Below are 15,364 nucleotides of genomic sequence, written 5' to 3' on the forward strand. Positions count from 1 at the left end.
CCTGGTAACCAGGTTACACCACAGGAGTAAATAGCGAAGGACAGGTGGGAATTTGCACAAGCAGTCTTCTGGTTTTATATTTTGATTCATTAAGTCTTCTGTCTGGCAAAAGCTTAAAGGTAAGTCCATGTTCAAGTGTTTTCTTGAGCTGTTTTAACAGGTATTCAAAGCAGACAAAATGTAGGAGTTGGTGACAAACTACACTAAAACCAATCTGAATCCATGCAAAGGCTGTTGATAGCTGAAGTAGGAAGATGCTGACTCACCTCACTTATAGTCAGGGTCAGCTTCTGTGCTAGAAATCTTTTGATGGGTTCAGAGAGTTGGCTCAAAACTTTTCTCCTCAACACACCGTGTCACAGACCTCATACAGACTACCAGAAGGAACCAAAAAGTTGAACCAGCACCAGCAAGTAACAAGAGCATGGTCTAGGGAATGGCACAGGTACTAAACAGCTCACCTGCCCATAGATTCACAACATTGAGCAATGTCAGAGGAGGCTTGTTGGGCTGCTCTGGCCTTTCCAAGCTGCTCTTCTCCACATCCATTATGTCTTACATTAATGATGCCATGTAGTTACTTACCATCATTTCTGCCAGCTGGGTGATGCTATCTTGTTTACGTCACAGGGGAATTTGTCCTGCTGTAATGTGTTATGTCTGAATTGAACATTAGGATTTGATTTTATCTGATTCAGTTTTTATAACAGCTATGAGCTATCAGCTTCCTATAACTTGAAGCTCCAAGTTATCTCAGCTGCAGACCAGTAGATATGCACTAGTGGAGCTGACCCATGTATACACTATAGTAATATTCATAAAAGAATGCATATTCTCTGAAAGCATATTCTACTACATGTTTTTCCAAAAGTGAGAATGTCAAGGTTTTATTATATGCTGGCTTCTTCCTGGCCCATTAAACTAAAAATAAGAAGAAAACCAAACAACCCCTAGCCATAAAACCTCCAGGAAAACCTTTGTATGATGAAACTAGAACAGAAAGGTAAAGTTTTAGCCATGGTGCATGTATACAAAACAGGACAGGCAATGATACAGTACTTTAATCTGTATTGTCTATAGAAAACATTTATTTTTAAGCTCTATAACGTTATTATAGAAATACATAGAATATTTTATAGAGTGTATTTTAGTGTACTCACTGTGAAAATAACACATTTATTAAGACAGGTATTCCTATGTCCAAATGTTTTAAATATATGCACTGCTTTGCCTTGCAGTATTATGTTACCTTGAAAAACAAAATATCAATATTTTATTCTTTGCTTCTCACCAGAATCTTCTCATTCAGATTTCCCAGGGTCATCTACGGTGCTCACTGCTGTGAGATATCTTATAAAAACCACAAAAAGTATTTAGGTTTGTAGATTTCCTATATTTGTTTGCATTCATGTCTAGTGCACATAGCTTGCCGTTCAATTCTCCAAGTGCCTTCTTCATAAGTACAGTGACATATAGTGCATTCATCAGTTTTCACCTCCCGGCCTGCTGGAATGACAACGGTTTCTGCAAAGCAGTTTGGGCCTAAAAGAAAAGGAAAGAGTTTATTATGCAATACCCCTAGCACACTGTAATCTAGCACAGTTCAGTTTTAGTCCCAAGCAAGGAAACATAACACAAGGTAAATAAGGCTGTGTACCATTAAACAAACATGAGCATCACACACAAGGCATAAAAGCAGCAAAGAGAGCAAGGACCCTGCCTTCTTATGTTGCTGGATGTTTTCAGCACAGACTCTCCTGTCCTCCACAGGGGAACGTGCAATAAAGCCTTCCTGTGAAACATGCAGCTTGTGACAGAGACCTGAGCACAAACTGGAAACACAGATGAATACAGACTCAAGCTAGAGAAAAAGCCAGCTAGTGATAACACAACTGTGTTACTGTAGGTTACTAGAGAGCTGATTATAAAATGTTATTACATTTTTTCCATTGGGAACAAGCATTGTATTTTGTGTGGTAATCAAACTATCACATTAGTTTATCTTCAATTTCACGAGAAAATAGTCCTTTTCCAGTAGAATAGAATAGTTCCAGCCTCTTCTGAATGAAGATACTTTTCATGTATAAAATGAAAATTTCTATTTTATGTAAGTCAGCAATTCTACAAACACCCCTTTTCATAGTACACCGAAATATCTTCATTTCCAAGGACGAGGCAGGAGAACAACCCACAATATAGTGTTCACAAGAAAAATCTGTTTCTTTCAAAAGGTGACAGCCTCACATCTCTCTGCCACAGAAGGCTACGAGTCTTATACTGTCTACAGTTCTGTTAAAAAAGAAGTCTATTTCTGTGCTGAAAATGCACATGCACTTATAAAGCAACACTAAAATCCCAGCAATCATCTCCTATGTATGCACTGTCATGTCCTCAGGGGAAGATGACCCTTCCATTCACTAAGGACACGCAACAGCTGCTCAGGCAGAGCCTGGCTACTCAACAGCACTTTGGTACCACTATTCATCAAGGTAGGATGTGCAGCAGGGGCCAGCATACATTGATCTGATAAAACTGAAACTCTTGAAAGAATATGGGTGTGCAAAATGCTTGTCAACTGCCAGCCTATTTGCCACAAAAGTAAATAAATCACAGACTAATCTGATACTTGGACCCCTCATTGCCAGGGGTCTACTCTAAGACCTAAGCCAAACAGCATGGCTTATTATTCTAAAGAAATGCATTTTTTAAAAAATGCTTCCTCTGAAAACCAAAGAGATGATAGACACATTGCACATTTTACAGCACAAACCAAATAGTTCACAAATCAATTTTAATAGTTATCTCTTTGGATTAGGTTGTGCTTTTGTGTACTAACACAGCAGCCCGATAATTCGATACCAAATTGACAATAGTGAAGGCTTTTCTTCACTGAAGAGTCACCCTCTAGAAAAGACCTGCAAGACTTGCAGAAGTTTTGTTCACCAAGTCATGCCCATTAATTCTCTGAATTTTTAAGCTAGTATTTTGTTTTAGGACTCACTGTCGACCAGTGTATCTCACATGTGGCTTCTTCCATAGTTTTGGGTATCTTCTTGCCCATCCAGTCTTTGGATTCAGAATGGACAAGAAAACACAACATATCTCACGTAAAATGACGTGCTTTACTAAACTAATGTCACTATGATACTTTAGTGCTTGAAGCCCCCTCAGTCTGTCCATGCAAACTATCACTGCTCTGGACATCACAGGAAGGAGGACTTTGGGGTGGAAGACATGATCCTTGATCCCACCACATGTGGGGTGGTGCCCTAGCTTTCAGCTGAGATAAAGCAGCATTGTTAACCACGCTGTCCTCACTGGAACTTTCAAAGATTTCGACTCTAAACTAAATAATACTGTTTCAGTTAAATACAGCATTCTTTTTCACCTAATAAAGTTTCATGCCAAGATGGGTTCATCTGCACCTTCAGTAAAGATACCTTATTGTTTTGCACACTGGCCTGTAATACGCCCATGATTTATAAAGCTATATGATGTGAAGAGTTAAAATATTAAAAGTAGAATCTACTTTCCATGGAGACTTTGTATGAAATCTGCAAGACCACTTGGAATTTAAACACTGTGTGAAAGGCACAAGAGGAACAGAAGTGATGTCAATCCCTTGTGCAGGATTTATTCCATTCTGGGAAAGAAAATGTTACAGGCTATACTTAGTTATAAAAACCAACCAGGGAATGAAGAGAAACCAGTGCAGCACACCTAATATAGTTCAGTAAGATTCAGAATGTAAATGCCTCTATTCACAGTAAGCAGCACCTTAATGCCATGCTGGATGAGTCCTTCTTATATCAGAAAGTTACTATTACATGACAAGTTAGCCCTAAATTGTTAAACTATTTAATATGGGTGAAAGTCATTGCTTTGGTAAATCTACAGAAGAGCAATAACCATCCACTTGAGAAAGGGACCCCACAAAAAAAAAAAAAAAATGACAGCAACAAACAATTTTTTAGTATCATACAACTTTTCTCTAGAAGATTGCCTTTTTTTCTCATTCTGCATTTGCACCCATCATTACTGTAACTGCAAATCCTATACAGTACTCAGGCTGGCAATATTCAACTGGCATCCTTGCCTCATCTTTTTCTTTGCAATATTGTGTGTGCACCGTATTGTGGTTAATGTTACAGAAAAGGTCATCAATGAAAAAGCTGAACTGACTGTATTACTGCAACACCATACACATAAATGTCAGTACAATATAGTGTCCAAATGCAGAAAATGATTTCACAGATCTCCTTTTATTTCTCCAAGCTCTCAGACTTCTAGGGGAAAAAAAACCTGAGCTTCACCCCAAACTTCATTCAATTTTGAAACTGTATGTGCTAGTCCTGCTTTTTGGTGTCCTGTGGCTCCCTTGCCACCAAGCAGGTGATGCTCATCCATTTGCTTTTCCTCTGAGGAGCAGTCACAGAAACTAGACTTAGATGACTGGACTGGCCAGAGGCAATCAGCTTGCAGTGATGAAGGAGATGTGAGGCAGCAGTGGTGGGACCCCTGGTGTGGGGCTGCCCTGGCTGCACCTGTGCCTCCAGCAGCCCTTCCCTGGCTCCTGCCAGTTGGATGGATGGTGTTGATGAACCAGCTAATGATCCAATTCTCCATTTGCCAAAAGGGACAGTGGGGAAACTGAGGAACTGAAGATTTTAAGCTGACAGTGGGGCAAAGAGGCAGAACAGGCACACAAAGGCTAGTATTAGACTCAAGAGAGCCATTTTCTCACTCTCCTGTAGCAGATGGGGGCAGAAACATGTGTCTCCTTCATGTTCAGAGTGGATAAGTTCCCTGAAGGCATGGCAATTGATAAAATTACTGCTTTACTTAAAACTAGACAACTTACATTGATTTAGTAAGATTTTCAGTTTCCCATCACAAAGGGTGAGACATTTTTAGTTTTTAAAATTTGTAAAATTACCTGAATTAGTGCATGACAAACATTTCTGGTTAGAGTGGTTCCAGCTCCAAAGCAATGGCAGACTATCTGACTAGATGCTGCTGTTGCAGAAGCAGTGAATCTCTTCTGCTTAGTCTACAAAACAGCCTGCCTGCTTTCTGAGCTCTTGCTTGGTAACACCACTACTCTGCCTGACTTTAGCACCTGATACTCACTCACTGCAGCAGTGGCTTGTTCGAACTTGTTTGATCTATAAACCTCCTGGGCCCCATCCCCAACTGTATATACTTACATAGCTCTAAGGAAGTCAGCGGTGCTGCACATCTTCACAGAAGATGAAGATCTTGCCATATCACTCTTAAATCTGGCAGAAAATTCAATATGACATATTGTACCAATTCCAAGCACAGCTTGACATCTACCACGACATCATTTGTTTTCCTAAAGTATATACTGGCACTGTCAGACTCCAGCCACACCATGCTGGTATCAGCAGAGATTTCTTTCCTAGGGCTAAGGCACAGTTGCCACCATCTCAGTGATGTCTCGAAGCAGCACGTTCAGTGCATGAGTTCAGTAAAAATGTTCAGTTCTCCAACTGAGAACCAGATTGGCGTGCAGCTTTCAGCGCCCCTGCATCTAAAATAGTGAATTCTAGCTTCCAATATCAACTTTATCCTAGGATCTAAGGAACTAGGAAGGTATGTTTGGTGTTTATTTTTTGAGAGTTTATAATGGGATCCTGGCCTCAAAACCTGTGTAGTTGTACTCTAGAGTTGAGCCTATTTCCTCTACAGCCTGCCTTTTCTTTTTCATGGGCATGTGTTCCTATCAGTTCAAAAATATAAGATACAGCAATTTGGTAAATCATGTTTTAATCAGTCATGTTCATCACATGTAAAATCAAATTATGGACAAAGAAATCTGTTCAATTGCAAGTTAATGTGTTTGCCTGGAGAATAAGTCACGGCAAATTTTCACCAATTAGAACTACGGTGACAATCGCTATAATACAACACTTTGATGTAAGGCTGCTTCGGGTTCTGTTTTATACTAAAATCTGTAACAGCTGCCTTTTTAAGTTCCTTGCAGCAGTCAAACAGGTCACTTCCAAGGTAATAAATAGCAAGCCTATCTACCCTGAAAGTTTTATAGCATTCATCATTGTTGTATTAGAACACTTTGTAAATGACATAACCTCAACATTTACCTTACCCTCAATTTATTTTTTTTATTTAATTGTTTTTCAGATTTCATGGAGAGATTTCCCACAGTTAAAACATGAAAAGACAGATCCTATACTTCACCCTGGAAGTCTTTGCAGTCATGCAGTTATACAAGAATTAGAGGTGCTGGCTAAGATCAGAGGTCTGCCTTCACCTCCAGCAACCAGAAGAAGATACATGAGGCAGCATACGGGGACAGAGCAAGCACACCCACCCACCTTGCAGAACTTTCTGAATCAGAGACTTTGTAAATGGCTCCTGTGTGCTGAGTTAGTGGAGTTAGTAGATGGAGTTAACACATTTCTTTATGATTAACCTTTCTAATATCCTGCTGAACCCATAGAAACAGAACTTGATGGCAAGGAGGTTCACAGCTCCTGTGCACAGAGTAGAACAGTTTTCTTTTGTCTGATGTTTTCTACCCACTATCTAAACTTGGTATCCCCAAATCATAGAATGATGAAATAATAGCATGCCTTGGGTTGGAAGGGATCTTAAAGGTCATCTTGTTCCACCACCCATGCCATAGGCAGGGACACCTTCCACTAGATCAGACTGCTCAAAGTCCCATACAACCTGGTCTTGAACATCTCCACGGATGAGATTTCCACAACTTCTCTCGACAACCTGTGCCAGTGCCTCCCCATCCTCACAGTAAAAAATGTCTTCCCAATATCTAATCTAAATCTCCACTCTTTCAGCTACAAAACCATTCCCCCTCATCCTATCACTACACTCCCTGATAAAGAGACCTTTTCCAGCTCTCCTGTAGGCAAATTCTCATAGTGGAAGAGGCAGTAACAACCAACTCCCCCTTTGTCATGCTATTCATGAGCTCACAGACCTGTATCATGCTTCCTTTTCTTCCCATCACCTCACCTGCAGACTGAGGAGCTCAATTCTGCACTCCCACCACCCCTGTTGGTCGCCCTAGGTCTCTTCCAGTTCTGCTACCTCCTTTTTAGGCTTTGAGAATCAGACCTGTGGACCACAATAAACTCATAGAAACACTATAGGCTTGCACAGTAGCACAGTGACAGTCTCTATTTTGTTTCCCATTTCCCTCCTACACTCTGAAATTTTCTTTTGTATTGTGGCCTCTGATGAAAAAGCTGAGCTGATGTTTTCATGGCACTACAGAAATCCCATAAAAACAAAGGTTTTGTTATATTCAAGTAAAATCATCTGCTGTCCTTCTGCATTACAGAGAAGTTTCACTTTCCAGCAATGCTACTAGTGTCTTCCATGTACAGCAAGAGTGTTCTTGTTGTTCACTAATTTCAGGAACATGCCAGGGAATGTAAAGCTTTCCCTTCCCCTTTTCAGATCTTCCACTTTTCATCTTTCTGATGATTTGAGACTTCCTCCAGGATCATTTGCAGATGCCAGAGAGACTAATAAAACCTCAAGCTGGAAGAAGAGATGTAGTCAAGCTCTCTGCCTGCATTTCAAGCTGTCTGCTGCTGCAGACAACCTGGGGTGACACAGCTCAAAACCAAGAACTACCCTGCACACCAGCTGGAACTTACACCAGGGAGCTAGGTCAGCTGAGGACCAAAACACAGATAAAGAGTGGCTACCTCTGTCTCCTAAAGCACTGGGACACAAAGTCTCTTATGCACCTGCTGAGCTATTCGAGATGAGTTTTGAAATGTGCTAATGCAGCACAGTGAGACAAAATAAAGCTGTTCTGCTTTGAAGGACTATAGCAGCAAGATATTTGAGATGAAGGCATTACCTCCCTCATCCCTCTCAAATCTAATCACTTCCTCCATCAGTACATACTTAGTGCCTTTCCAATCTCTCATCTCTTCTAAAGGCTCTGTATCTCCCTGACTTGATTTTGTTTCCCTCTCGTGCTTGTATATATAATATATAATGTGTCTATCTCCTATGAAACATCAGCTGGGAAGTTAAAGCACAAAAAGCAGCTGACAAAAGTAGTCTATGACTAGGATTACAGCAAATTCTCATTCTCTCACAAAAATAAGTTCATCACCCCTGCTGCTGTCATGATTCTGACTGCTCCCAGTACAGTGCCACCTTTTACTCGCCTCAGTACCTTTGAACGCTACTGAACCACGTCCAAAATAGAGTTTTCAATTACAGAAGGAGGATTCAGATAGACCCAATTTTAAGAGCAATTTGGGACCCAGAAGAACCATGTTCTGTGGTTTATCAATGCCTTAAGATACTGGCTGCCAGAGAACTGTGACAAATATCCTTACAGACTTGCAGTGCATGTGTATATATATGGCACAGAGAAGACAAATAAAGGTATTAAACCATTTTGTGATTTTACCTGGTTGCTATAGGAAGTAGCAATAAGGCAGTGTGTGCGATGTGCAGCCTTTCATGAAAGCGGCATTTTGTTCATGTTAAATAGATCATTGGTGCTTTTAAGAATGATAAAATCCCTCCCTCTATTGGGGTCATTTTTTGTTAGATGCACAGGGAACAGACAGATTGGAAGAAAATCTGCCAATGGCAAAACAATTAAAAATAACATTTTGCTACCTAATTTAGAAGGATGGGTATAGTAGCATCTGCTATGAGTGGACAGAGAGAAGAAAGCTCAGTGGAGTTCTCCTGTAACTAAATAGGGTGATCAAGTCCTCAGCAGTATGGCTGTGACAAAGTGGGTATCAAAGCTGCAACAGTTGCTGTGATCTAAGTGTGCTTGTGTGTGTGCACGAGTGTGTGTGCACATGCTTTAGTCTGGATGTTAAACCAAGCTATGATCTTACTTAGAGTTGGGTTTTAATATTCTGGTTATAAGACTCAGAAGCCCTGTTTATGATTCATTTCTGTTGCTTTCCTTTTAAATTTATCATGTGTGACAGCACTATTGATTAATGTTTTGCTCCAGTGCCAGTCCTAGAAATTGGTGAAGTGTCCAAAAATCCCATAGAACATAAAACAAACCACCGCAGCCACTGGACTGATCCCTTCCACTGCTCCCTCTTCCCAACTCTGATTGTCTATTGCCTTAAATTTTGTAGTGGAGTTAGCATCTTTGGAATGACAATGCCAAATGCTACCAAAACCAGGTCTTTACAGTTACTTTTGCACAGAAAGAAACTGCTTGCAGGAAGGGAATGATCCATAAACCTGCAGCCACTGCTGTTTGCTTTGATTTTCATGTGTATTCAGACAGCATAATTTCAGATATCTGCTTTTTGTGTACAGAACAAAATAAAGCAAAGGAGCATTGAGCACTACACAATACAACACCACATGTGCCAAAGAGAAAGCCTCGGAGCATAAAAGAGCCCAATTAAATACAGGGCTCGAGTACCATAAAAATAAAATACATCAAACAACTTCCTTTATGAGAAAAAATATAGAAAGACATGAATACACTACTTAAAATTACTTTCAAAAGTCCTGTGACTTGTGAAGGGATATTGTGTTCCACCTAGAAGCAGCATCAATTAGACGTGAGCTGAACATTGTGTGTATCTTGCAGAAAATGATATAAACACTTAGAAGCCAGCAAGCCGCACATCGATTTTGCACCCAGCTTTCTCACAGTTCAGTCACCACCCAGATGATCAGGAAATTAGAGGTATCGGGCTTGAATGCTTCAGGAAAACTCATGTCAGATACTTCAGATAACAGAAACACCCAGGGGCTGGTTCTGTTCACTCACAGACCCAGCTCACCACCAGCCCTGCCTGCTGGGACCAGGTTTTCATGAATGGTATGCCTGTAGAAAGCTGCTTGCCTCTGTTCTCCCACAGCTCTCTGCTACCCCCCTGCACTGCTCAGACCAGTGAATCATCCTGGGCTAAAGCTGGCCTGGAAGAGAGGGCGATGCTTTCTGTCTAGGAGGTGCCCTACAATGCAGCATCCCACAGAGAGGCTTGTGATAGAGTGTGACTCTCTGTGGCTGTATGGGATTGGAGTTGTGCAGCAAAAGCATAAGCTATTCACTTGGAAACCATTTCTGAAGTTCAAAGAGGGCAGTTACATCTAAGAAAACAAACTGATGGATCACTAAATTTCCCCCTGATCACAGAAACTGCAGTAGCATTGCTAGGCACTGCAGGGACAGATGGACTGACAGTCGTGGTGGGATGCCGTGTGGGCAGCAGCAGAGTGAGCTGCTGCCTGCCCCAGCACTCATAGCATGGGGGCTTAAAAGCTCTGTTGGTGAGGTTAATGGGGCTAATCCTTCCTTTCTTAAGCTGTTTATTCATCTCAGTGACCCTGCCAGGCTTGGCAGGATTACTGCGGACCTGGTGAAAGACCTGCTCAGCATTAAGTCATCTTCTTTGCACAGGGAAACATCAACTTACCCTTCAGACTAAGCAAGATCTGTGAAATGCCTTTGTTGAAAGTTCCTCAACAAGTTATCCTAAAATATTATGCAAATTTAAATATACCCTCCACTTCTAAAAGCTCATGCTATGGGCTAGTAATTTAACACATCAGAGGCCTGCTGCAAACACCAAAGTAAAAGCACGTTAACTCAACTAGAAATCAGACTGGCAAAGTCTGTGAAAGACAACAAAAAATCCTTCTATAAATATATAAATAATAAAAAGAGGACTAGGGAGACCATACAGTCCCTATTGGATGCAGAAGGAACAACAGTGACAGGGGATGAGGAAAAGGCTGAGGTACTTAATGCCTTCTTTGCCACAGTCTTTAATTGTAAAGAAAGTTTTTCCCTCTGTGTAAAAACCCAGGAGCTAAAGGAGCAAAATGAGGCTCCCGTGATCCAAGAGGAGGTGGTCAGAGCCTTGCTAGCCCGACTAGACACCCACAAGTCTATGGGGCCGGATGGGATTCATCCAAGGGTATTGAAGGAGCTGGTGGATGTGCTGGCCAAACCCCTTTCCATCATCTTCCAACAGTCCTGGAAGACTGGGGAAGTCCCACTGGACTGGAGGCTGATGTTATGCCCATCTACAAGAAGGGTCGCAGGGAGGATCCAGGGAACTACAGGCCTGTCAGTCTGACCTCAGTGCCAGGGAAAGTCATGGAGCAGGTGATCTTGAGTGCTATCATGAAGCACATGCAAGAGAACCGGGTGATCAGGCCCAGTCAACATGGGTTCACAAAAGGCAGGTCTTGCCAAACTAACCTGATCGCCTTCTATGACAAAGTGACTCGGCTGCTGGATGAGGGAAAGGCTGTGGATGTATCTTCCTGGACTTCAGTAAAGCCTTTGACACAGTTTCTCACAGCATTCTGCTTGAGAAACTGTCAGCCTCTGGCCTGGACAGACGCACACTCTCCTGGGTGGAAAACTGGTTGTATGGCCGGGCACAGAGAGTGGTGGGAAATGGTGCAAAATCCAGCTGGAGGCCAGTGACAAGTGGGGTTCCCCAGGGCTCAGTGCTGGGTCCAGCCCTGTTCAATGTCTTCATCAATGACCTGGATGCAGGCATCGAGTGCACCCTTAGCAAGTTTGCGGATGACACTAAGCTGGGTGGAAGTGTGGATCTGCTGGAGGGTAGGGAGGCTCTGCAAAGGGATCTGAACAGGCTGGACTGCTGGGCAGAGTCCAATGGCACGAGGTTTAACAAGGCCAAGTGCCGGGTCCTGCACTTGGGGCACAACAACCCTGTGCAGTGCTACAGACTAGGAGAAGTCTGGCTAGAAAGCTGCCTGGAGGAGAAGGACCTGTTGGTTGACAGTGACTGAACATGAGCCAGCAGTGTGCCCAGGTGGCCAAGAAGGCCAGTGGCATCTTGGCTTGTATCAGAAACGGTGTGACCAGCAGGTCCAGGGAGGTTATTCTCCCTCTGTACTCAGCACTGGTGAGACCACTCCTTGAATCCTGTGTTCAGTTCTGGGCCCCTCACCACAAGAAGGATGTTGAGGCTCTGGAGCGAGTCCCGAGAAGAACAACAAAGCTGGTGAAGGGGCTGGAGAACAGGCCTTATGAGGAACGGCTGAGAGAGCTGGGGTTGTTTAGCCTGGAGAAGAGGAGGCTGAGGGGAGACCTCATTGCTCTCTATAACTACCTGAAAGGAGGTTGTAGAGAGGAGGGTGCTGGCCTCTTCTCCCAAGTGACAGGGAACAGGACAAGAGGGAATGGCCTCAAGCTCCGCCAGGGGAGGTTCAGGCTGGACATAAGGAAAAAAATTTTCAGAGAAAGGGTCATTGGGCACTGGAACAGGCTACTCAGGGAGGTGGTTGATTCATCTTCCCTGGAGGTGTTTAAGGCACGGGTGGACGAGGTGCTAAGGGACATGGTTTAGTGTTTGATAGGAATGGTTGGACTCGATGATCCGGTGGGTCTCTTCCAACCTGGTTATTCTATGATTCTATGAATTTAGAATACACACATACACCGAATTATGTTAAATGAGGAGCTGTCTTTCTCATTGAGAATGATTTATATCAAAATACTTAATGTGGATTCATTCAGTTCCAAAAAGGTGATCACAGGAGACCATGACTTTCCCAGTTAGTCCATCGGCAAAACTAGGAGTGGCTTTCTGTTTGTTTTTTGGGGTTTGGCACTATGACTGGTGCTTTGGGGTTTTCTTTTGCTTTAGCTATGACCTTAGGGGCTTGCCTACGCAGACAAATTTCTAGGTCCTCATCCAAATTCACTATGCTCTGGTTGCAGCTGTGCAGATGTAGCTAAGAGGGCTCTCATGAGTCCTAATAACCTAACACTATCTTTAGGTGTGAAAATTTACAAAAAAAACAGTTGTAAAAAAACCAGTTGAAAAAACAGGTATTTTTTTAACTTAATACTAATATTATGTGAATGTATTTGTAAAGAACAGAGATGCTGTTTTCCTAAAAAAAAACCCAAACATTCTTTATCAACTTTAAGATGCACTCAAGTTACTGTGCAACCAAGAAAAACACAGAGCACAAGAGAGGTTATGCTTTGCCCTCCATGCAGCTTAATCAATAATTCTACCTTTTCTTCTCCTTTAATGATTTTTCCCTAGTGGTGATGAACAATCGCAGGGGCAGACATAAAAGGATATGCACTATTCAAAAGAAATCTTCCACACACTATCACTCAACTTCCTAATTTCTAGTGTCTGAATCCCACACTTACTTTCTCATGTGCTGCAAAGCTAAGGCCACTATTTGATACTGCAGCACTCTTTTCCTGTGGTGTTATTATCACACTTTCTTTCCATTACACACCCATGTAAAATTGGGAAGTGCACAGCAAAGGAGTCAATCCCCTTAGAGCAGCTAGATTTTTATGTATATGAATATGTCAGCTGGGTCAGGGTCTACTGAAAGAAATGTAAGGTGATAACGATAAACTAAACGTTGCTTTCAACATTCCCACTGCAACTTCTAAGCAAGTACCAATAAATCTAACTTGCACACTTAGCCACCAACCATAATGTCAGAGGGGAGGCTGTTTTGTTTAAAAAGTTACAACTGTTCATCCCTGTCAGACATCAGATACAAGGCACAGCATCAAAAGAAATCAGGACTCATTGAAAGCCCACTGTTTTTAGACAACACAAGCTCATAATCTAGGCGGCAAAATTAAACAAATGGAGGTTGTAAAGATGTCGGCTCCTCGAAGAAGGAAGAGGCAAGATATTCCCAGTCAGCAGCTGAAGTATTTAAATGTCCTACCACTAAGCCAAAAGCAAGTGAGGATGCAGGCATTGCAAATGTTACTGAAGCACCTGTTCACAGGAGTAGCTATGAAGCTCCAACAAAGACGCTCTGGGAAAAGCAAGATATCAGTTCAGGTCTTTCATTAAATTAATAATCCATAAAATTCTGTTCTGACAAAAAACATATTGGCTTCCACACAATTGCCCCCCACCAAGGGATGGCCAAGCTGGAACTGAGAGGCCACTCTGCTTCCTAGATACCTCTTCTCTTTTTTTCCCAAACACATCAGACCTCTGGAGCAGTTACTGAGGCATGAAAGATAGTTTTTCTATTTGCAGCAATAAAATTATTGTAAACCTATTCTTAAGTATTTCCACATATTGTATGTCTTTTCTTGTAAAATTTTTTCCAAAGGCAAGTATTATGGAAATAAAAAAATCTAGGGGAAAAACAGCTGGTGCTTTTATGTTAATCTGAAAGCTATGTTTGTTTTCTCCTAGGCAAAACCAGAGCCTTAGGAAATTGTAAATGATTCCCAAGACACTTTGAACTGATTTTCATGAAACTCAGATTAGTGCACTGAAAAAAATGTATTAAATAAAATGAAAGCGGCAAAACTAGAAATTACATTTTACTTTTCTAATGAAGTTCTTACTCCAAAATTTCCTAAAAACAACAATTAAGCTCTTGATTTATGATTACAATGTTAACTGCTCCATTTGTCTTTGGTGTATTCTTCCACTCTACAGTAATAAAAACAATCACTGCTCACCTGGAGCATAAAACGCACAAGCATAAGGACAGCCTGGGAAGCTGGTGTGGAATATAAGTTATCAGCTTACAGAAATCCCTCAGAAGACAAAACTAAATTAAAAGGAGAAGCTTTTAATTATGGAGTGGATCAAAGTGTTGTAAAATACCTGGGATTCAGAGATATGGAAAGGAGATGTTTTCTAGAGAAGAATCAACGTCCTAATGAAGTGGGACAAGAGGAAGAAACCACCACCTCTCAGCCCAAGAGGAAGAAGCCAGCAGCTCTTCTGACTCATTCCCTTTTGAAAGGTGTGGCTAATTCCTGTCTTGCTAAGGGACTTTACTTGCAAATATTCCCTTTGAACTTGATCCTAGAAGCTTTGGTAACATGATATGTACTTGTAACTTCTACAACTGCTAATGGACTTATAACTTCTTTTCTCATTCTTCATTCCAAGCGTGTGTGTAATTTATGCATATGCCATGGAAATCTATCTATTAATGTGCATAAAAATACGTTCTGTGAGGAATCTTTGTGGAATGAAAACTTTGGATAGCTTTTCAAGAGAGGATGGAGAACTGGTCAGGCAAGGAGGAGTTTTAAGGGGGAGTCTAATTTCCACTACAGAATATATGAAACATGGAGGACAGAAGATCCAGCAAGCACCTTAAGAGTCATACAATATCTATAGTGATTTGCTGCCCTTTTTTTTTTTTTAATTTACCTTTTCCTGCTTATTACATTGTAGCTTTTTCAGAGCTGAGGTTATTTCTTGTATTATGTTTTTTTACATATGACCTTGCAAGTAAGAGTCCAAATCCTAATTTGGAAATCAATCATAATAATTATGATCAACAATTGTCTTCCTTTAGGACTATTTAGGGCTTTGCCTGACAGTTCACATAG

General features: G+C 41.5%; 1 protein-coding gene across 1 annotated transcript in view; it reads right to left on the minus strand.

The window, feature by feature from the left end:
• Positions 1–1,081: 1,081 nt before the first annotated feature.
• The window catches only part of VWC2 (von Willebrand factor C domain containing 2), a 55,592-nt gene continuing 41,309 nt past the window's right edge, over positions 1,082–15,364 (minus strand). The window contains exon 4 of the mRNA XM_069853042.1: positions 1,082–1,542. Within this exon, the coding sequence (XP_069709143.1) occupies positions 1,391–1,542 (152 nt within the window). The 3' untranslated portion in view covers positions 1,082–1,390. The remainder of the gene's footprint in view (positions 1,543–15,364) is intronic.

This window comes from Phaenicophaeus curvirostris, chromosome 3 (assembly GCF_032191515.1).
Source record: "Phaenicophaeus curvirostris isolate KB17595 chromosome 3, BPBGC_Pcur_1.0, whole genome shotgun sequence".
Classification (NCBI taxonomy): domain Eukaryota; kingdom Metazoa; phylum Chordata; class Aves; order Cuculiformes; family Cuculidae; genus Phaenicophaeus; species Phaenicophaeus curvirostris.